The sequence below is a fragment of the Ranitomeya imitator genome, chromosome 7, assembly GCF_032444005.1.
Source record: "Ranitomeya imitator isolate aRanImi1 chromosome 7, aRanImi1.pri, whole genome shotgun sequence".
NCBI classification, from domain to species: Eukaryota; Metazoa; Chordata; class Amphibia; order Anura; family Dendrobatidae; genus Ranitomeya; species Ranitomeya imitator.
This window is the reverse complement of record NC_091288.1, coordinates 196,929,660-196,954,475: the sequence shown is the minus strand read 5'-3', so window position 1 is coordinate 196,954,475 and position 24,816 is coordinate 196,929,660. Positions and strand designations below refer to the sequence as shown.

At 41.0% G+C, this 24,816-nt stretch overlaps 1 protein-coding gene across 1 annotated transcript in view; it reads left to right on the top strand.

The window, feature by feature from the left end:
• Positions 1-24,816, top strand: part of MAD1L1 (mitotic arrest deficient 1 like 1) — a 740,224-nt gene that overhangs the window by 299,614 nt on the left and 415,794 nt on the right. Inside the window, exon 13 of the mRNA XM_069734326.1 lies at positions 481-537. Within this exon, the coding sequence (XP_069590427.1) occupies positions 481-537 (57 nt within the window). The remainder of the gene's footprint in view (positions 1-480; positions 538-24,816) is intronic.

Here is a 24,816-nt window from a genome sequence, read left to right as displayed (position 1 = left end):
TTCTTTCCGTATCGATAGAAGCCTCTTCTTTTATGTGTAGTTCAAAATCCTCATTAGACTGAAATCTTCCCGCATTAGCAATCCTACTTAAAAGATAAATTGACTGTTTAAAAGCACGATAATGAAAATTCATTTGCAGAGGCTCTTATTTATATGCAAGGCTTACAATCTGTAAAAGAAAGCCTCAATTAGGCAGAAAATAAAGTCGGAAATACCTAAAGACGTCTGGAGAATGATTTTTCTGATATCAGCTGTTTTGTCTTCTCAAGTTTTCAACTTTTTTTTTTTCTTTTTTTTTATGTACTTTTGCTTGATATATTGTCAAAGATTGTGTCTTTTATGTGTTGGTTTAGCAAAAATAAGCCGGAGACCATCATTATTTCCTCCCCAACCTCTGTCCCATGTTCGATGTCTTTAGAGCCCACTCTGTTGTATCTTGATGACCGTCTTATATATTTTTTTTTTCTATAAATGTTTTAGGTCCAACTATCTCAGGCTCTGGAAGAAACTGGTTTGCAAAAGCAAAGGGCAGAACTGGTAAGTTTTATCAATCTTTTTTTTCTTTTTATCATTTCACATTTCTTAGCAGAATTTTGAGTTGCAAAATGTTCCTTTTTTATCTTTTTCTCAGCAATTCATGTCAATTTGGACTTACCATTAGCAGCACATCTGCATTATTCCCACTGATTTGTATGGCAATGTCATTAGGCGGGATAACTCTTTAAAGAGGACTTGCCATAAATATGTACGGTAATTTTTTTTCATATTGTTTTCTTGAATCTGGAATAGCTATTTTGTTTTTGTTCCTGCGTTTTGCCATTCTTAATGTACATTTAAATAAAATATATATTTTAAATAAAATATATATTATACAACTGGGCGTGGTTCCCAAGAAGATGCCCACAGGGATGCCATTGGCCCCTCCCATTTGGCTAACATGACTAGATTTATATACAGGGCGGAGGGGATCATATCTCCCCAATGGAGAGGAGCAAGAACAAAAGAAACATTTTGCCAGATTCCAGAGAACAGTGGAATTTATACCAGGTAGTAAAAAAAATAGTATATAATTGTGGCACGTGACAGGTCTTCTATAAAGGAATTTTCCTTTTTTTTTTTTTTTTTTTTTTTAATTCATAGTACACTTGATAGCGCTATTAAAAAAAATTGATGCAAAGTAGTGAGACTGCTTTAAGAATCATTATGCGTAATGGGGCATTAAAGGGGTTTTCTTGTATTGTGACAATTTCCAGTAAGGAGCCATGCTGATAAAAGAAAAACAATATGCTCTTGTTCTGACTTTCTCCGCTGGAGAAGAAGCCATTTTTTCCACCCTACCATTCTGCTGGCCTTAATCCAACCAGTCATCATGTGACGGGTGGACGAGACGCCATCGCTTCTGGTCTGGAGCAGGGAGTGGAGCAGGAGTTGAATGTATGTATGTATGTATATATATATATATATATATATATATATATATATATATACACAGTGGGGCAAAAAGTATTTAGTCAGTCAGCAATAGTGCAAGTTCCACCACTTAAAAAGATGAGAGGCGTCTGTAATTTACATCATAGGTAGACCTCAACTATGGGAGACAAACTGAGAAAAAAAAATCCAGAAAATCACATTGTCTGTTTTTTTAACATTTTATTTGCATATTATGGTGGAAAATAAGTATTTGGTCAGAAACAAAATTTCATCTCAATACTTTGTAATACATCCTTTGTTGGCAATGACAGAGGTCAAACGTTTTCTGTAAGTCTTCACAAGGGTGCCACACACTGTTGTTGGTATGTTGGCCCATTCCTCCATGCAGATCTCCTCTAGAGCAGTGATGTTTTTGGCTTTTCGCTTGGCAACACGGACTTTCAACTCCCTCCAAAGGTTTTCTATAGGGTTGAGATCTGGAGACTGGCTAGGCCACTCCAGGACCTTGAAATGCTTCTTACGAAGCCACTCCTTCGTTGCCCTGGCAGTGTGCTTTGGATCATTGTCATGTTGAAAGACCCAGCCACGTTTCATCTTCAATGCCCTTGCTGATGGAAGGAGGTTTGCACTCAAAATCTCACGATACATGGCCCCATTCATTCTTTCATGTACCCGGATCAGTCGTCCTGGCCCCTTTGCAGAGAAACAGCCCCAAAGCATGATGTTTCCACCACCATGCTTTACAGTAGGTATGGTGTTTGATGGATGCAACTCAGTATTCTTTTTCCTCCAAACACGACAAGTTGTGTTTCTACCAAACAGTTCCAGTTTGGTTTCATCAGACCATAGGACATTCTCCCAAAACTCCTCTGGATCATCCAAATGCTCTCTAGCAAACTTCAGACGGGCCCGGACATGTATTGGCTTAAGCAGTGGGACACGTCTGGCACTGCAGGATCTGAGTCCATGGTGGCGTAGTGTGTTACTTATGGTAGGCCTTGTTACATTGGTCCCAGCTCTCTGCAGTTCATTCACTAGGTCGCCCCGCGTGCTTCTGGGATTTTTGCTCACCTTTCTTGTGATCATTCTGACCCCACGGGGTGGGATTTTGCGTGGAGCCCCAGATCGAGGGAGATTATCAGTGGTCTTGTATGTCTTCCATTTTCTAATTATTGCTCCCACTGTTGATTTCTTCACTCCAAGCTGGTTGGCTATTGCAGATTCAGTCTTCCCAGCCTGGTGCAGGGCTACAATTTTGTTTCTGGTGTCCCTTGACAGCTCTTTGGTCTTCACCATAGTGGAGTTTGGAGTCAGACTGTTTGAGGGTGTGCACAGGTGTCTTTTTATACTGATAACAAGTTTAAACAGGTGCCATTACTACAGGTAATGAGTGGAGGAAAGAGGAGACTCTTAAAGAAGAAGTTACAGGTCTGTGAGAGCCAGAAATCTTGATTGTTTGTTTCTGACCAAATACTTATTTTCCACCATAATATGCAAATAAAATGTTAAAAAAACAGACAATGTGATTTTCTGGATTTTTTTTTCTCAGTTTGTCTCCCATAGTTGAGGTCTACCTATGATGTAAATTACAGACGCCTCTCATCTTTTCAAGTGGTGGAACTTGCACTATTGCTGACTGACTAAATACTTTTTTGCCCCACTGTATATATGTATATATATATATATATATATATATATATATATATATATATATATATATATATATATATATATATATATATATATATATATATATATATATTTCTGAATTATAAAGTGCTGTGTAATATATTGGTACATATATATATATATATATATATATATATATATATATATATATATATATATATATATATATATATATATATATCAAACAAAAGAGAAGGCAGCACTCCAATAGGTTGTAAGGGTGAAAAAGCTGTGAAGTTTATTTCAGACCCACATCTCGCGACGTTTCGGCTCGCACTGAGCCTTTCTCAAGCAATGGGTGGTAACAAATTGAGTGCTTATATACATATTTCCTTCATTCATTTACATAATAAATAGCCTTACATATGCTTACAGTTAGTGATAAATATACATTATACTTATAAAATGCTCTATGTGTTATCCTAGTGTATAAAGTGCAGTGTGCTAAGGTGCTTTAGACTTCTCTTAATTCCACATATCCACTGATATTTCTACTTTTAAGGCTATTTATGTTTCATTCTCTGATATATATATAATAATTTGTATCCTCTGATATTAATAAAGCATAACGCTTACCCTGCTGGACAGATGGAGTCACATGGAGGACTGTATAGCCGCTGAATTCGGCGTTCACTAAAGTTTACTGCGCATGACAGTGCCTCCCATACCCACGTGTTGTGAAACCAGCCAGTGACATTACACATGCTCCTTCCTTCTGCCTGCGCGTGCGTATAGGAGCTATGTCTCCCCCACACATCCATCTTACTTGTGGCAGCGCCGACCTCTATGTTATACAGCGGAGCTCTCTCATAAACATTCCTCCGCACTTTTCTGTTATGTTATTTTTTATGTATGCAGATACCAATTGGGTCATCACTCTAATCCACTTTCAGCTAGCAGGACGGCACCTTATTCAGGCTGTCTCCCGCTGCCAATGGGCTTCTACCTTGACCTGTGACCTTCTCAGATCACACAGTCTCCGTAGTAAGACCCACATAAGTGTACTCTTACTCTGCCCAGTATCTCTGATAGGAAGAAACTGACTTCCAATATGTACACAGGTAATTGCTAATTTCATGTTTATTAACACATATATAGACAATCTCAACTGGCCAGCAAATCAACAACAAGTAAATATGGGAAAAATATTTTGGGACTAAAATATGTATGAATATTAAAGTATATTGATAACTGTGTCCTCCTCTGTGAACTTCCAATCCATTGGTAGCAGGGCAAGAACCTTTTCATTGGGAGTGGAATTGTATCTAAAAAAAATACAAACATAACACTTATTAAAATAGGAGCAGTAGAACAGTCTTCATTCTGCATGATCCATAATAACAACCGGAGTGTATATACAACCAATTCAAATGAACATCTCCCTTTAGGAAAGGACCATTTGTGGATGGATTTTAAACTCTACATTTAAGCCTTTCGGCTTTAGTGTGTCTAACTCATAAATCCAACGTAGTTCCAATTTTTTTAAAAGACACATTCTGTCCCCCCCTCTTCTTTGGGCTGGAACTCTATCTATTATTCTGAACTTTAAATCTTTTTCCGTATGATTAAAATCTAGAAAATGTTTCGAGACCGGTAGATCTTGTCTTTTCTTCCTTATTGAGTGACGGTGGTTATTTATACGAGTTTTAAATTCACACGTCGTTTCCCCAACATACCACAATTTGCAGGGACATTCTAGTAAGTATATGACATGGTCCGAGTTACATGTAAGATAGTCCCGGATTACATATTGTTTGTTTGTACCTGGATGTTTAAAACTAGATCCCTTTAACATGTGTTTACAATTTACACATGATAAACATGGGAAACAGCCACGTTGTTTATTACCTGTAATCGTGGGTTGGACAATATTTTTAAAGGAACCAATATCTGATTTTACCATATGGTCTCCAAGATTCTTATTTCTGCGGTATGAGAAGAGTGGGGGTTCCCTAAATTCCTTGATATTCGGTAGGCATTTGCCCAGCATACCCCAATGTTTCCTAATCACCTCCGAGATTGGCCCGCTCTCTTCCGTATACGTCATTACACATGGGATTCTACTCAACGTTTTTTTCTCTGTGTTTTTCTCAATTAATTCCCTTCTATTTCTATTAAGGGTCCTATATTTCACTCTGTTAAGTAACTCCTTCGGGTATCCTCTCTGTAAAAAATTTTTTGCCAAATTATCCACCACTCCCTCTATTTCATTTTCTTGTTTTACTATTCTACGCATCCTCAGCATTTGGCTGAGGGGTATAGACCTCACCATAGTGCGGGGGTGTTGGCTGTTGAACATTAGGAGATTATTTTTATCCGTTTCCTTTACAAATAGAGTTGTATTAAGTTCCCCATTCTCCTGTCTTATCAAGACATCTAGGAACTGTATACTTGACTTTGAAGAAATTAACGTAAATTTAATGGTTCTATCTATTGTATTTAGGTACTCATGAAAATACTCGAGTTCTTTTTCTGTTCCTGTCCATAGGAGGAAGATGTCGTCTATGTATCGCCACCACACCAGCACATGCCGGAAGTGGTGGGACACATAGACGAGATCCTCCTCCAGGACGCTCATTACAAGATTTGCATAAGCGGGGGCCATACTGGCCCCCATTGCTGTACCGCGTTGTTGTGAATAGAACGTATCTCCAAAAAGAAAATAGCTCCGCCCCAAAATAATTTCCAATAATTTTAATACAAATTCTTTTCCTTCCATAGACACTTCTATAGTACCTAGCTTCTTTCCTATTGCTTTTAATCCAGTCTGATGTTCAATTGACGTATAAAGTGAAACGACATCATAAGATGCCAAAATCACCTCCCCCTCTAATTTTAAGTCTTCTAATTTTTTAAAAAAATGTGTTGTATCTTGGATATAGGATTTGCTTTTCTTGGCAATCGGGTTAAGGATCTTATCGAGGCATGTTCCCATCCTACTAAACACTGAGTCCACCCCTGACACTATAGGTCGTCCAGGGGGATCCATCAGTGTTTTGTGGATTTTTGGGGTTGTATATATTACAGGCGTTCTCGGAAATTCTATGTATAGATAGTTCATAAGCTCCTGATCTATTACATTGTTTTTTACTGCTTCTTCTAGACACTTCTTAATTTCAGTCATGATATTGAATTTGGGATCACATTCCAATTTGTGATATACTTTATCATCCCTTAGTTGGCTCTCAATCTCTGCAATATATTTCTGCCTGTCCATGATGACGACAGCACCCCCCTTATCCGCGGGTTTAATGATGATGTCGCCATCATGGACAAGCTCCTTCAATGCCCTAGATTCCTCCACTGTGATGTTCGGGTGTTTAAATTTACTTATAGCCCCATTCCTCAGTTCCTCTATCTCCCCTCTTACCGCCTTTTCAAAGGCATTAATGACCGCAGAATTTACCATCGGTGTAAACTCACTGTGTTTTCTAAGCCCCATGGATTTTGAATTGAACTCACTATTTTCTTCTATATTTAAGATGTTTTTATCTTGGAACCACTCCTTCAGTTTTATAGATCTAAAAAATCTCTCCAGGTCCATTTGTAAATTAAACCAATCGGTATGTGAGCATGGAGAAAATGATAGTCCTTTACTGAGGATAGAGATCTGTGCCGGAGTGAGTACCTTATCAGAGATGTTAACTACGAGGTCTGATCACGTTTCTTGTTGGCCGCCTGTCTCTGTGGCTGAAGTCTGTTTTTTTCCGGTTTTTTTCTGTTCCCGGTGGTGCCGCTTGCCTCCTCTCCTCTTGTGTTTGTTGGTCCTTCTGTTATTTTTTCCTGGTCTATAAGAAAAATCATCATTAAAAACATGTCCCACATTTTTATCATTATATCGGTTCTTTCCATGTCCACCTTTCTTCTTCCACATGGGTTTATTACTTTCTCTCTGCCATGGATAAATATGTCCCGCTTCATAGTCCTCCAGATCTCTATTCCATTTTTTTCTTTTGATCTCTTCCAATTCATTACGTAATTTTACACTTTCTTTCTCAACCTTTTCTTTAAAAATATCCCATTCTTCTATAGTTATTAATGCTTTAATTTTTTGTTCAACTCCTTCCGTGTTTTGTTGCAATTTCTTACTCTCTTCTTGTAAATACTCTATATTTAGCAAAATAGTGTCCATGGCATATTTATTAGATAGCATGACAAAGCGTGCACAATATATAGTGTTGCCTTGGAATAGGTTTGGGCGTATGTTTGACCTCAAACCCCTAGGAATTTTACCTTCTTTATAGTATTGACCCAAGGTAACCATATGCAGCTGTAGGTTAATCATACGTTTAGTGTCGCTCTCATACTTGCGTTTAAGTTCTGATATAGATGGTGTTTTAAGAAAAATTGCCTCTCCACCAAGTCCACCAAGGATACGCTCCTCATCCTCAGATGTATATTTAAACACTCCATGTTCCATGGCTCCTTCCTCCATAGAACAACAAAAATGGCTTCAGAGTAAATAATTGTTGTAAATACAGCAATATATCAATGCAATTGTGCACGCAACTCCGGACAAAAATAGATAAGAAAAAATGAGTGCAGCACACTGCTCACCGGTGTGCTGCACTCATTTTTTCATATATATATATATATATATATATATATATATATATATATATATATATATATATATATATATATATATATATATATATACATACACCAATATATTACACAGCACTTTATAATTCAAAAAAAAATAATATATATATATATATATATATATTTCTGAATTATAAAGTGCTGTGTAATATATTGGCGCTATAGAAATAAAAACAAATATTATTTTCTCTTATCAGCGACTACTGAATTATAAAGCTCCATTACACCTGATGATTACTAAAGTTGTCACATTACTTTGCATTGACTCTTATAGTAGCGCTATCAGGTGCAACAACCCTTTAACCCCTTCATGACCTTGGGATTTTTCGTTTTTCCGTGTTCGTTTTTCACTCCCCTCCTTCCCAGAGCCATAACTTTTTTATTTTTCTGTCAATTTGGCCATGTGAGGGCTTATTTTTTGCGGGACGAGTTGTACTTTTGAACAACATCATTGGTTTTAGCATGTCGTGTACTAGAAAACGGGAAAAAAATTCCAAGTGCGGTGAAATTGCAAAAAAAGTGCAATCCCACACTTGTTTTTTGTTTGGCTTTTTTGCTAGGTTCACTAAATGCTAAAACTGACCTGCCATTATGATTCTCCAGGTCAGTACGAGTTCATAGACACCTAACATGACTAGGTTATTTTTGATCTAAGTGGTGAAAAAAAATTCCAAACTTTGCTAAAAAAAAAAAAAATTGCGCCATTTTCCGATATCCGTAGCGTCTCCATTTTTCGTGATCTGGGGTCGGTTGAGGGCTTATTTTTTGCGTGCCGAGATGACGTTTTTAATGATAGCATTTCGGTGCAGATACGTTCTTTTGATCGCCCGTTATTGCATTTTAATGCAATGTCGCGGCGACCAAAAAAACGTAATTCTGGCGCTTTGAATTTTTTTCCCGCTACGCTGTTTAGCGATCAGGTTAATGCTTTTTTTAGTTGATAGATCGGGCGATTCTGAGCGCGGCGATACCAAATATGCGTAGATTTTATATGTTTTTTTATTGATTTATTTTGATTGGGGCGAAAGGGGGTGATTTAAACTTTTATATATTTTTTATTTTTTTAACATTTTTTTCAACTTTTTTTTTTTACTTTTGCAATGCTTCAATAGCCTCCATGGGAGGCTAGAAGCAGGCACAACTCGATCGCCTCTGCTACATAGCAGCGATCTGCTGATCGCTGCTATGTAGCAGAAATGGATGTGTGCTGTGAGCGCCGACCACAGGGTGGCGCTCACAGCCACCGGCGATCAGTAACCATAGAGGTCTCAAGGACCTCTATGGTTACAATGGAGATGCATCGCCGACCCCCGATCATGTGACGGGGGTCGGCAATGACGTCATTTCCGGCCGCCCGGCCGGATGCGGTAGTTAAATGCCGCTGTCTGCGTTTGACAGCGGCATTTAACTAGTTAATAGGTGCGGGCAGATCACGATTCTGCCCGCACCTATTACGGGCACATGTCAGCTGTTCAAAACAGCTGACATGTCCCGGCTTTGATGCAGGCTCACCGCGGAGCCCTGCATCAAAGCAGGGAATCTGACCTTGGACGTACTATCCCGTCTGAGGTCAGATAGGGGTTAAAGGGGTTGTTTGGATTTTCATGAATTTGGCTAATAAAAGAAATAGCCAGTGCTCACCTGTTGAATGATTGCAGCTCCAGCAGTGATGCTTTGGTGGTCACCTCTGATATTCATCCGTATCTCATGGATCAGTTGTTCAAAGGAAATCTGTCAGCAGGTGTTTATGTAATCTGAGAGCAGCATGGTGTAGGGCCTGAGATTGATTCCAGCAATGTATCGCTTACTAGACTGTTTGTTGTTGTTTCAATAAAATAAGTGTTTTATCAGCAGGAGATTATCACTACAGGACTAGGTGTCTCATGCTATGTAGTCCTCCTGCTCTCTATTTAAGTCTGCCCCCACCACTGATTAGCAGCTTTCTGTCTATGCACAGTGTACAGGGAAAGCAGCTAATCAGTAACGTGGGCGGGGCTATACAGGGCTCAGCATTCTGAGCACTGCTAGATCTGCAGCTGACCATACCTATTGTGCTGCCGATAATGTCTCATCGTCTTCACACTGGTCAGTTATTGTAAGGATTGACTAGAGATGAGTGAATAATCAAGATATCCGGTGTAGATAGGCCTTCATCTTCACTGAACTTATTACTATTTTATTTAACAAGGTTTTGTTGGAATTTATTTTTTTAATTTTTCTCCCTCGCTAAGTGCCAAAAATGGTGTTGATTTTATCCCAAATAATTCCATAGTTGTTAAGGTGTAATTTATTTCCCTGAATGTTGTAAGCATTAATGAAATTTTCTCTACTTTGTGCTTTGCCATTTAGTTCCAAGCCTCGAATCCCCCGTATTTGTAACAAGGATAAATTACCGACATGTAAAATCCCACCGTTCCAAATATAACCTAACCAATCTATCTCATATTTTTTGTGAAAGAACGAACCCTGTTAGTTTAGTGTAATTCACCGAGGTTTGATCAAGGGCTGCCCCAGGGGCTGTTCAGCTGTGCGGGGGACGAGATTGAGATGCAGAACCGTATAAATTGTACAGTCTGTCATGTTTTCATTGTCTCTCATTTAGCTAAAGGTTTGTGGGTATCCTCCGGGATCCACGTCTTTGCTAATGGCCCCATGTGCCCCAGGGGAAGAAGCAAAGATTCATTTTTCCTGAAATATAACTTTAATTTGTCAAGGAAAAAAAAAATCTGCCTTATAACCTAATGTAGATGGCATACAAAATGTGTTATTCAATTAGCCGTTCAGATGAGGAAGTGGTCCATCTTTTGTCAGGGTCAACATAATGACTAGAGCCACGCATCTTATTTCATCTCAACATATGTGGTGTCTTGTGTAGTGATTCTGAGAATCACATGTAAAAATAACTAAATTCATAAGATTATAAAGCTGGATTATTGCGGTCTTTTTCTTTTTTTACCTTGCTTACTTGTTTCCCCCATACCTCTCCACTACTTTTCAGCTTCTCCTCTCTTTCTCATCATCTCCTCTTGCTCTCGTCCTTCCCTCTCTCTCTCGTCTCTCATCTTTTCTTTTTTTGCTGTTGTCCCTCCCCCTCGTCTCTCGCTCTTGTTCGTCTCTCTCTTTCCCTCTCCCTCTTGCTCCCATCTTCCACTTTTTACCTTCCTCGCCCTCGTCCCTCCCTCTTCCCCTCGTCCCTTCCTCTCGCCCTCGTCCCTTCCTCTCGCCCTCGTCCCTTCCTCTCGCCCTCGTCCCTTCCTCTCGCCCTCGTCCCTTCTCCTCGCCCTCGTCCCTTCCCCTCGCCCTCGTCCCTCGCCCTCGTCCCTCCCCCTCGTCCCTTCCTCTCGCCCTCGTCCCTTCCTCTCGCCCTCGTCCCTTCCTCTCGCCCTCGTCCCTTCCCCTCGCCCTCGTCCCTTCCCCTCGCCCTCGTCCCTTCTCGTCCCTCCCTCTCGCCCTCGTCCCTCCCTCTCGCCCTCGTCCCTCCCTCTCGCCCTCGTCCCTCCCTCTCGCCCTCATCCCTTCCTCTCGCCCTCGTCACTTCCTTTCACCCTCGTCCCTCCCTCTCGCCCTCGTCCCTCCCTCTCGCCCTCGTCCCTTCCTCTCGTCCCTTCCTCTCGTCCCTCCCTCTCGCCCTCGTCCAGCCCTCGTCCCTCCCTCTTGCCCTCGTCCCTTCCTCTCGTCCCTCCCTCTCGCCCTCGTCCCTCCCTCTCGCCCTCGTCCCTCCCTCTCGCCCTCGTCCCTTCCTTTCACCCTTGTCTCTTCCCCTCGTCCCTCCCTCTCGTCCCTGCCTCTGTCCCTCAACCCTTCCCCTCGCCCTCGTCCCTCCCTCTCGCCTTGGCCCTCCCTCTCACCCTTCTCGCTCTCATCTTTCACCCTCTTCCTCTCCTTCTTCCTACCATCTCCAACTGTTATACTTTATCCTTTGCTTTCGTCCCTTACTCCTTCCCTTCAAACCCTCCCTCACATTTCTGGCCCTGCCTCTCGCCCCCTTCTCGTTTCGCCCCCTTCTCGTCCCGCCGTACATACCACTAATACGACCCATTTAGATGAATGGGACTAATTTATGATGTAAATAAGCCGTGTATCAGCACGTGGTACCGCAGTGGGCTTTGAGTGAGACAGTCGTATATAAATCATTCATTATCATTCTGCAGAAAGTGTTTTGTTTTTTTTTTCTTCTTATAAATATTTTGCATTAACAGCTCACGCCACCCAGTGCACATTACGAATGGAGTTTTGGTCGCCTGCGTTTGTTTTTGTGTAAAAGTTTTTCTCCTTTCATCAATTATGTTAGTGAGCGCTGCTTTTCTTGTATCATTACACAAGTATACAAACTATTATATTACAGAAATGTAGAGAAAATGTCATCACCATGTTTCAGCTATCAGCTTGGAGAATGGAAAGAAATCGTGGGAATTGAATATGGTGCAATAAGGGGGTTACTTGTATGTTCTACATTTTGTACCACGTAAGTGCCATCAAGTAGCGCCATTCCCTCAATGGAGGAAACAAATGACCGGCTCTTATAGTCACAATGTACCCAAACCGTTAGCTGAATTTTCGAGCCCGCACTTCATACTCACGCTGCCATCAAACAAATGAAGTGCTCTCACCGGCTAAATTGGCTGAAAATGTCTAATTTAGACCCGCTTCCAATTCCTGTTCTCTCACCTCTTCAGGTATCACGCAGGCAGCTGTACTTTTTCCCACAATGTTTTCTTGTAATTTCGCTAAGTTTGTCAGAAAATGTGTCACAGAATTCAACTTAATGTTTTTATGTGATAAATTGCAGCCGACGCTGAAATATATATATTTTTTCTGCTTTCATACAAGTCGATATGCATAACAGCGGAGAATGAGCCGTGAGGGGGTGAGCGAGCCATGAAAGGTGATCAAATGCGGAATAATTAGGCTCCATTACAGTACCTTGAATCTGATCTGCATAGTCACCACGACATTGGGGAAGAGTTATTAATTGTAGTCTTAAATTTAGTGTCAAAATGAAGGAAAAAAGGCTGAAGAAATGCTGAATTTTTCACCGTGAAAGTGTATTTTTGGTAATTAACCAAAAACAGATACCTTTTAAGGGATGGCAAATCAAGTATTTTTATGCAGGTTTTTATTTTATGTAAACCAAGAGCAGCATTATGTGGGGGAAGAGTTCCTGATTCCAGCGATGTATCACTCACTAGGCTGTGTGTTGCCGTCTTAGTAAAACCAGTGTTTTATCATCAGAGTATCACTAGAGGACTAGTTGTCTGGTGCCTCCTAGTCCAACCCCACCCCCACCACAGATTGGCTGCTTTCTGTGTACACTGTGCATTGACAGAGAGTTGTGAATTAGTGGTGTGGGTGGGGCTATATAGAGGTCCGCATTCTGAGCACTGCTAAATCTGCAGCTGAGAAGACGGATTGTATCAAAAGGACAGCAAGCGGCCCAGTATTTCACACATCACACAAATTTAGGGTATCAGCTGCTCTCACATTACATAGCAAAAAACGCCTGCTAAGAGATTCCCTTAAAGGGATAGCAATTCAAGTATTTATATTCAGAGTTATTTTTGGCCCAAAAATAATCCGACTTTTCAAGGATGTTTCTGAAAACCGGAAACAAAACTTTTTGACCACAGAGACATAACTTAATTGGATGTATGAAGCAATGGGTCCCAGATTAATGAGCGCTGTGTCATATTTTACATGTCGGCTATTGGTGTGGTATCTAGTCATTTTTGCTGTAAGATGGGGAAGAAAAACAAACATTTCTTTTTTTTTTTTGTCAACTTCTTTAGCTAATTACACCAGACAAGACAAAGGCAGTTTGACTTTCTGGTATTAATTAACAAATCCATCACTAATTACCTTGGATAAGCACAACTCATGCTTCTTTCCCCAAAACACAATTAATATGGCAACTCTAAGCGTCTGTAGGCAGCGCCGCTCTATCATTAACATACTTCACCCTAATTAGACACGGCCAAGAGTGGCTGTAAAATGAGTTTCTGATAGCAGCTACACAAAATCATCCAATGTTTGGAATCCTCGGTGGCATTAAGGGAAAAAAAGGATCCATTTTCTGATCTCCGTGAAATGACAGTGGCAATTATGCCGCAATTATAATTATCACGTTTTATTTTGCTAGGTGACCTTTTGCTTATTTATTTTTGATTCGTTTGTTCTGTAATTGATATGCCTGTGGTGTTAGTTAATGTTGGAGAGTCACCCCAAGGATTCACTTAGCGAGGGCATGAAGACGCATTCATCTCCAATTTGCAGAGACTTACAGCCAACATTCTTTAACGCGATCAGTTTCTGAAGGAATTCCTCCGGAGCCTGAGATCTTCTATATAAGCAAAGATGAATTTACTCGCAGGAGGGAAATGGATTGTGCTTGGAAAAGCATTAAGGTCTGATAATAAGTGGCAAACACATTGCAAACATTACCACCGCAACTAATCAGATTGCGTCCAATGCAGTTGTCTTCAGAAAATGCAACTTTGTTTAATAAAAGTTGAAGATGATGGAGTTGGAGATGACAATGATGATCGAGGGGATGGAAGTGATGAGCGATGATGATGGAGATGATGATGATGGAGATGATGATGATGATGATGATGATGGATGAGATGATGATTATGATGGATAAGATGATGGATAAGATGATGATGATGATGGAGGAGATGATGGAGATGATGATGGAGGAGATGATGGAGATGATGATGGAGGAGATGATGATGATGGAGGAGATGATGATGGAGGAGGAGATGATGATGAAGGAGATGATGATGATGGAGGAGATGATGATGATAATGATGGAGGAGATGATGACGGAAGAGATGATGAGGACGTGATGATAATGAGGACATGATGATGATGATGATGGAGGACATGATGATGGAGGACATGATGATGGAGGACATGATGATGATGATGGAGGACATGATGACGCTGGAGAACATGATGGAGGACATGAAGATGATGATGGAGGACATGAAGATGATGATGGACATGATAATGAAGGATACGACGATGATGGAGGGGATGATGATGATGGAGGAGATGATGGAAGTGATTATGATGATAAAGCATAGTGGCTTAGCGGTTTGCACTGTTACTTTGCAACTCCAGGATCTGGGGTTCAAATCCCATTGAAGACAACATCTGCATGGAGTTTGTATGTTCTTCCCATGTTTGCGTGGGTTTGCTCCGGGTTCTCAGTTTTTCTCCCACACTTTAGAGACATACTGATAGGGAATTTAGTTTGTGAACCCCATTGGCACTGCAATTATGTCTGTAAAGCGCTGTGGAATATAGTGACACTATATAAGTAAGTAAAATAAGATATTGAAGAAGAATGATATCTTAGTAGATGTTCACAAACCTTTTTTTTATACAAATGTTCCACTTAGTCAAGCCAAGCTGTCCACATATATGGTTTGGCAGAGCACGGTATTATTGATACTGTGCATGAAGGTGCAGATACTATTGGTAAAATCTATATTCAGTGGAGAGAGTTTTTCATTTTCCTGGAGATCAGAGATGACAGTCGGTGCTTTTAGAATCCCATGAATGGGAGAGAAGCTAGATACACAACATTAAAAGATTTACCGTCCATCACTGGTATTTGCGCCTTCATAGTGTCTTCGCTCCGTTCTGTCTTCTTCCATTTGCATAACACCACTTGCATCCCAGTGACATGCAGCAAACCCTACTGAGAGCACCAGCAGCGAGGCATCCAGGCTTTCACAACATGTCCTTAATGGAGAACAATCAAGCACCACAACTCCTCAAGATGAGCCTTCATCAGTTACATTTCTCTTTCCTTTTCCATGAATTTTAATCCTGTGAGAGCCTTTTTTTTTGCATTCTCGACATGGCTTTGGTTATTGCCTGTCCTCAAGGGTGTAAATCACGCAATATCACGTGTGAATAAGTCGTGCCCAGCTTGGCCTGAGCATCTCTACCTCTTTGATTAGAAATACTAATCCTATGCTTAGCAATTAGCAAACGGCACCAGTGGGTATGATTGGGGCTAAGTTCAGATAGGGATCACAGCTTTGGTGGGAAGAGCAAAAACCTTTTTTTGGGTTCTTCTTGATCTGTGTAAATTAAGGAGTTATATAATCTTCTTAAATAGGATAAATTGTGGTTAAATTGCTAATAAAGTCATCAGGAGCGCGTTGCCCCTGCCAAGCAGGAAGCCAGGAGGAAGGGGAGCAGTGCGCTCCCGAACATGGGGCAAACCCTATGAAACAACTTTAATCCGACTTCCAGTGGGACTTGATATATACTGGGCCATGAAGTATTGTAGATCATCAGATGCTTTTTGTCTGAGGAAGCAGTTTACAGATGGCATAGACTGTATTACATGTATCATATATATGTGTGTGTCATCTTTAGCATATGCTGTAGTGCATTAAAATGATGAATGTTGCACTTGCATATGGAAACCACAGGTTCGGCGCCGCGTACATTACTTATCATTGTTCTAATCAATCCACTTGACATAATCCAGTCGTACCAGGCATATACACACACCATGATATTATATAGATATTCACCCTCCAGTGCACGGCTAAATGTTATTTGTAGAAGCATCACATTCTGATGTCTATATGACGCTGATCATTGTATTATCCGATCATCAAGTTCTGACAGCTCTTCTCTCCCGCTCGGCGCTCTGTCACCGGTCACTTTTATAACCAGTGGTTGACATGTTGGTGGCAGTTCTGTTCTTCAGCTGCTGCAGAAAGGATAGACATTAGAACTAATGTTTTTCACATCAATCTGCTCCCCCTTAAGGTGACCGTAGACCCCAGATCAATGAACATTCACCATAGCTGATGTCTGTTTCTCCTAAGCCCCTATGGTCTGTCAAAGCGTTCATGTGTTCTTAATCGGGAGTAGATAGTAAGCCATTGTCAGACATCTCTATCCCATCTCCCCTGAGAACCAAAAAAATTTGGCATGTTAAAATCTAACATGCCTGACCTTGTTCATCCTAGCATCTGGTGCGGCGTTGGGACACTACCGTACACATACATGGTTGGCTGCTTTGACCAGCATTCAGTGGAGGACAAAAGGCCACTGTACTTCAGCTCAAGACTGATCCTTCCCCTGACATCTGCCATTGTGAAGATTGGGGCACCACCATACATGTTAGATCGTAATCTGGATTGGCTGACATACAGTGGTGGCCAAGAGTCTTCTCCTTAAGGTGGCCATACACCTTAGATAGATTTTAGCAGATGCTCATTTTGTGGACAACAATTTATTCTAACCTTTTATACAACATTCTGCTCATCCAAGCATGCGTGGGTTCTCCATGGGAAGAAAGCTTCTGCCAGTCATCTTTCTCATCTACCCCCAAATCAATAGTATTGGGCATATTGAAATCCAACATGCGTAACCTTTTTTCACCTGACATCTGGAACACCACCATAAACATTAGAAGGTCATCTAATTCGGCTAATATTCAGTGTTGGACAAGACACTCTTATTTAAAGGGACACTGTCAGCACAGACAGTTCAAACCAAGTTCATACGCTCGGGTGTATCACGACGGGGCCAATCTTTTAAATACACCTTCCCACCTGCTTGGTTTCCATCTTTTTCTGTTGTTCTCGGACTTTATGAAGCTAAAGATGTCAATTAACCAAGGGGTGATGGAGATATAAGGAAAAAAAGAAGGCGGAGAAGCTTATTTAAATGACTGGCTCAGCTATGAAGCACCACGCGACCGGACTTAGTTTGAACAGTCATTCCGTGCTGACTGTCCCTTTCAGATGGCTATACACCCTGAATATCTTTCGGCAAATGCTCAAGTAGCTGACTTCTAAATTCTCCCAACCTCTTACACCGTACTCTCAGTAAATCATGCATGTGTCCTCCATGGGGAGAAAGCTGATGCCAGATACGTCTCTTATCTACCCACTGAACAGTAGGATTGGGCATGTTGAAATCTAACATGCCTAACCTGCTTTCACCTGCCATCATGGAAGTGTCGGGACGCTATCACATTCATCAGATGGTCATCTAGTTTGGCCAACATTCATCCAATATGTATTAGCCTCCTTTACGCTTATAATAAAAAATAAAAAGGTTCTGCAGCAGCTGAGATTTCGAGAGTCTCTGAATATGTGTTATTTTTGGCAATATCTCATTGCTTCTTTACAACAGCTGCCATATGAAGATAATTTTAGTTTAATTTAATCCTTAGTGGTTAAAATCCCCCTCGATGGTTTCTACCGTGACATACCTCCATCGATACCAAACACCTGCTAAAGTTTGTGCAGCACAATGGGGGGAATCCTGAACCTTCAGACTATTTTAGGTGCATATGTGTTACTCCGAGGACAAGTTTGGGGAACGCAACCTCTGGAGCATGACTTCATTTAGAGCAATGAGAGGCGGTACACTGGGAAACGTAAATGCTACAGCTATTTTCTAATGCTAGTTGGACTCGTGGGATCCGGCGCTACATTCTCCTCAAATTAAAAAGAAATAAACTGTCTGTTTAAAAGTTCAATTACAGAAATGAGCTGCGGCTGTAACCACTCTTATTAAAGTTTCACTGAACTCTGGCTATGCCTTCCCCCATGACTGCAGGATGCCTTCTTCTTCATCTTCTCTTTTTTTTCCCTACCTACTTTATGAACTTCCAATCAGCCTGAAAGATTCATCAATGAGATTGGATAGATATCTCTTCCCTTAATATACTGCTACCTGCAGAGGATCTGCACACAGTTGCCTTAGGAAGGGTTGGCTATAGCAAATTGATAATACTCAAAAGCGTAGGTGCATTGCTTCCAGGGACAGTATTCTCATTACATGGTAAAAGGCGCCAGTCAAAAACAGTGGTGGGGTGGATTTCAAGAAGATGCAAATCGATGCCTACCACCAGCCTTGTTCCATATTACATACTCTTTTCATCATTGATTGGAAAACTATCTAAAGTTCTTCCAAAATTTACCCACTTGGGTAGAGTCCGTCCAAGAGGTGAGTTGTCTTGACCATGATGGACTCTATTCACACCAGTGTCTTTGTTTTATTTGCGAATAGGGCAGTATGATGCGTCCAGTCTTCATGAATCTGTTGGTCAAAGATGGACCTAATTGCCTTGGTATGTTTTGTCAAGGCTTTTTGAATTTTTCAAAAATGTTATAAAAAAAAATATTGGAAATCTTGATAGAACCTCCAGACCCAATATGAAAAAAAGTAATAGCCAAAGGCTGAAGGGACTATCCAGGGTTGGCAATATTTCGGCTTTCTCCCTCAGTCACAAAAGGGAAAACCAAGCACGCGCACCCAAGCTCCATTCAATACTCTGCACAGCCCAGTTCCTGGGTGCCTAATCCTTAATCTTGGGATCGTGAGTCGGACCCCTATCAATCAGTACGTTATCCCCTATGTTATAACCCTTTATAGGGAACCTTTCAGCAGGATTTAATTCCCCCAAACTACTTAGAAGTGCATGTAACTCTTTAAAAGTTAAGTCCAGCAATATCTTTACATGGTTGGTCCTTTTCTCCGTTACTGAGAAATCAGCACTTGAATTAATATGCAAATGAGGCTATGTCAGATCTGAAACCTCTCTCACTCCAGCTCTATTTCCCGTCCAGCTTCGCTTCCTCCCACTTGACTTGACAGTGTCAATATGCTGTGTGATTTCAAGAAAAGGAGACATCAGTCATGTAGGAGGAAGCTGCACTGGGAATAGAGCTGGAGTGACAGAGGCTTCAGATCTACACCCTCATTTGCATATTTAAGCGCTGATTTCTCAGGAACGAAGCAACGGACTGGCCATGCAAAGGTATTGCTGGACTTGTCTTTGAAAGAGCTACATGCACATATAAATACTTTGGGGGGGGGGGGGGGGGTGAATCCTGCCGACAGATTCCCTTTAAGGCTTGGAAACATTCTTTACTCTTTTCAGAGTATATCTAGTCTTTTTCCATACATTTTGGTTAAATCTACCAAATGGCCATATGTTGGGCAACAAGTTTCCCTTGCAGCCTGCGGGGAAAAAAAAGTCAACAGTTTTACATCTCGTCGTCTTACATTAGTACTCAAGAAAATTAACCTACACAATGTCCTTCACCCTGTTAGCGATTGACGTGGCGGTGTATATGTTTGTATAGGCACTTGCTGAATTCACGCTATACCATAACACACATTTTCCCATTTCATGACCCGGTAATGGCCTTTATAGCAAATACCAGGAGCTGGAACATTTCCACGAGAAGGAGGAAAGCGCTGTGTTCTTTTGTGTTCCCCAGTTTTACTGCTGAAATAAACCAGCTAATACGTCGTGTAGGCACAGCGGGCGCTGCGCTCACGACCCTTTAAGAGCTCAAGCAAACCGGCAAAGTCCAGGGCTATTTTTGTGTTGTGAGCGCGTGTTATTTTATTATTTTCTTCTCCTTCCTTTGGATTGTTACAGAACCCTTGGGGTCTGCGGACAGTTAATCAGTTTGATGAATCAGGTAGTGTTGGGCACTTTAATTGAACGATACTGATAGTACATGACCGATAACCCTTAATTTGTCGGCTGGGCTCAATGGCCACATTGTGGGAATAGCTCGGTGTCGGCATGTGGCCGTATTACCTTGATTGGGAAGGAATTGTGGATTAAAGGGAAAGTCTGATGCTCGATCCTTTTTGCTGTGGAGAAATTGAAATGGCTTCTCCAATTTTAGAGCGGCATTACAGTTTATGATATTGTTATTGCTGGCAGGTTACAATTCATCACCTCCTTATGGAGGACAGATATTCTCCTAAAAAAGATTGTTGCTTAAAATTAGATTCTTCTTTCTTATTATATGTCTTTCGGTCTACAGCAGGGGTGTCAAACTGCATTCCTCGAGGGCTGCAAACAGGTCATGTTTTCAGGATTTCCTTGTACTGCACAGGTGATAATTTGATCACCAACTCATTATTTGTGTAGGTGATTAAATTATCACCTGTGCAGTACAAGGAAATCCTGAAAACATGACCTGTTTGCAGCCCTCGAGGAATGCAGTTTGACACCCCTGGTCTACAGTGTACTAAGCATTAAAAAATTAATATGTTACAAAACATTAATTGGGTTATCCCTAGATAAAATTACCATTACCTGTCAATATCCAATTAGCTCATTTTATTCGCTTATTAGAAAATGTGTTTTTTTCTTTTTTTTCTTTGTGTTTCCTGCAGGTGTCTGCAGCAAAATAATAACAATATTCACTGTGTTTTTTGGTGAACATTGGACAGATTTTTTTTTTAAATGTATTTAATTTTTTTTTTTTTTTTTTGCATTTTTAGTGCAGTAACGCTGGGATTCTGCACTTAAAAACACAAATCCGCAGCTATAGCGCACTACATTTTACCTGCAGATTTACCGTGGATTTCCTGCGTTTTTTGTGCGGATTCCTATTGAGGAGCAGGTGTAAAACGCTGCAGAATCCGCACAAAGAATTGAAATGCTGCGGAAAATACAACACAGCGTTTCCGCACGGTATATTCATGAGCACAGCGGATTTGGTTTTCCATAGGTTCACATGGTAATGTAAACCTGATGGAAAACTGCTGCGAATCCACAGGCAAATCCGCACCGTGTGCACAATACCCTAAGGCCTTTGGTCAGTGGACCAGCAAGAAATGTTGGGGGATTTCAGGTCTAAAGCCAGCGGAATTATGAGCGCAGCTCTGAAGTATGAAACAGATTTTAACCTGGGATTGATTCAAGATAAAAATGCATTGAATTTACGAAGGGACTCAAGGGTGGACATAGCCTTTAATCGCTGTCTGTTGAAGTGATCTTTATTAAGTTGGCTAGGTAAAGCCAATTTTTTCTCCATTTCTTTAGCTGGAGGAAGAAGGCGGAGGTAGGTAATCATACATATATCACTGGCTGTGAATGATTAATAACTTGAACACATGACCTTTTATCATGAAGAACATTCATCTAAAGAGGACAGATTTTTCTGCTCTTCCTAAATGTGTTTTTTTTTTTTCCATTGTGTGTTATTTTTTCAATGGTGGTCGATCTGTGACTTCTTGGGAGTATCTACAGAAGGAAGATTGGGCTATATATATCCTTATACCTCCTTATCTAGATCTTTTGTTAGATTATTGTTGATGGTACTTTGGGGTGTTTTTAGTTTCATTCCACTTTTCTGCACTTTTTCAAGGGTTGTTGATATTCAAAGATTCATTGTAGACTGACCTTCCGCAAGGTTTCCATAATCCGTAGAGGGATCTTGAATTGGACTACCATGGAGGAGGAAACCAAACACTAGAGATGAACAATACGACTCCAGTTTCCCCATTTGAGTCCTCTTCATTCGCTCTTCATTTCTGTTCCTGGCGGCCTAGGTGCCTCTGGTGCCAAGGATGCCGGGCCTAATAAACATCAAAGGAGCCCAGGATGCCGGAATGGATACCGGCATCCACGGAGGGCTGGACCAGGGCAGCAAGAATCGAATTGGCTCTCTCTAACTTCCACCGAACCTTCTACCAAAACATTGTGGCCAAACAAGCTTTGATTGCTCTTGGTTCCCAGTGGGCCAACATGTAGTGCCATGTCATCAGAAGTGTGAAACGTGACGGCACTAGGGTATCATTATATATGTCATGAATGGGTGGCAGATGGTATTAAGCATCTCGTTGACGGTGTTGCAACAGTTGTTGGCAAGAGACCAAAGTCTGCAGTTTCCTGGCTGCTGTTCTTGTCTTCAGAATCTTCCCTAATAAATGCAGCCCCCGAACTGCTTATGTCAATGATTTGTACTCCCACTAATTGTTTTTCCCAAATAACTCCTGAAATGATCATTAGTGCCAACGAATAAAGGCAGGCGAGTAACTTAATCAGCAAGACAGACAATAATCCTCCAAAATGTCAATTTACAGTTTCTGAGCTGCTGCATGAGGCTGATAATGCATCGCAATTTCTTCTTCTTCTCCGGCCTTTGATGGTTTCAGTAGAATTTATGGAAAGCCACAATCCTTTAAATAAATAAGAAACCCATTAAAATAACATGAGCAATAATGTATCATTATATCTCTGTTATTTTTATTTATTTACTTTTCTTGTTGAATTAAAATGGCCAATATAGTAGTTCGGAGGTATAATTCCCTATTACACTAAATTGTTGCCAAGTTCAGTTAAGTTCAACACTTATCTTTTCATTGTGAAAAAGGGATAATCCGCTCAAGAATGTGGAATTTCCTGCAAAAATATCCGTACTAATAATCAACCTCACATATTTTTTCATGGCTTCCTGCATTGTGACTTATAGGGAACCTGTTTGTTGTGACCTGGTGGTTAGGAGCACCCGGAATGACCTGATAGTTAAAACTCACACAGGACAAGCTCTGGGATGTGGGAGCTCTGCTGACCGCAATCCCTAATCCTATCTCACACACTAGAAATAGCCGTGGAGCGTTCCTGACGCTCCCTAGGCGCCTCGTCACAGCCTAGCTAGCTAGCCCTAGAGATAGAAAATAAAGCCTACTTTGCCTCAGAGAAATTCCCCAAAGGAAAAGGCAGCCCCCCACATATATTGACTGTGAGTAAAGATGAAAGTCACAAACGCAGAAATGAAACAGGTTTCAGCAAAGGGAGGCCAGACTTACTAAATAGACAGAGGATAGGAAAGGTAGCTTTGCGATCAGCACAAAAAACTACAAAAGACCACGCAGAGTGTGCAAAAAGACCTCCGCACCGACTAACGGTGCGGAGATGCCACTCTGCATCCCAGAGCTTCCAGCTAGCAAGACAAAATCATGATATCCAGCTGGACAAGAAAACAATGAACAAATTAGATACTATCAGGAACTTAGCTTCTGCTGGAGTAGACAGGTCACCAGAAAGATCCAAGAGCGAACTGAACCAATGCTGAAACATTGACAGCTGGCATGGAGTAACGATCTAAGTGGAGTTAAATAGAGCAGCCAACCAAAGGATAAACCACGTCACCTGTGTAAGGAACCTCAGAAGCAGCAGCTCCACTCACAGCCACCAGAGGGAGCCCACGGACAGAACTCACCGAAGTACCATTCACGACCACAGGAGGGAGCTCGACAACAGAATTCACAACACCTGTTGTGTCGATAATGCTGTTTTTTTCGGCATGCATGTTGAAGAGCAAGTGAAGCTGAGCAGATAGTTTCATGGGAGTCAATATTACTTGTACGTTATCCATTTATACCCCCGGTAAAGTCTCTTTTAGACTTCTGTGTTTGACGTGTGTGTTCTATTCATGATTTTCGCATGTACTCATTTTAGTCTGTGGGACTGTTCACATGCCTTGTTTTTGTGGTCCGTCAAAACCAATAGAGACTTGTCTGATTTTGATCCGCGTCATCCTATACAAGGCAATGGGTCCTAGGTTTCGTGTTTCATCCAAGTACTGTCCATTTAATGAGTACATAGTTAAAAATATACATTTTTTTGATTAAGAAAACCAGATGCCAAATATAACATACTGATGAAAAATGGTTACTTTTTTTTCTAGTATGGCATATAAACAACCATCTATGGCCTAAGGGCAAATCAAGACGTCTGTGCAAATCGGTCCGATGTACAGACTGGGCACGGATCTTCCTACACGAGCGTCACAGCCTCATAGAAGCTCTCCTGCTCCTGTCGGAAAAGCTGTGGCCAGTCCGTGTATTGGTGTCCGAGATCGGACCAATTTGCCGAAATGTCTGTATGAACCCTAACTCTGGGGTTGGGAGTCAAGTGGGCGGTCTCAATTAATGATTGATAGATATTTCTTCTATAGGTGCACTCTTTCTGGTAAAGCTGTTGGTCATTTTTTCCAACCACTGGACTCATTACCCCACAATAAACAGGGGTCAAAATAAAAAAATGCATAAGAAGATCATTGAGGATCACCAATGATGCCAAGAAGTGTCCTCTTATGTTGCTGTGACCTGAACTTTGTCAGATGTATTTTTCTTTAGAAGATTTTTTTACTATTGGATTCATATGGAGAATAACAGAATAACACTTGTGTTGCTGCCTTTTCGAAATCAGTCATATAGAATCATATGGGAGCTCCATGCAAGCCAGAGGTTGTTTAGAGCCCTAATTGTCTTGTGTATTAGCCCTTA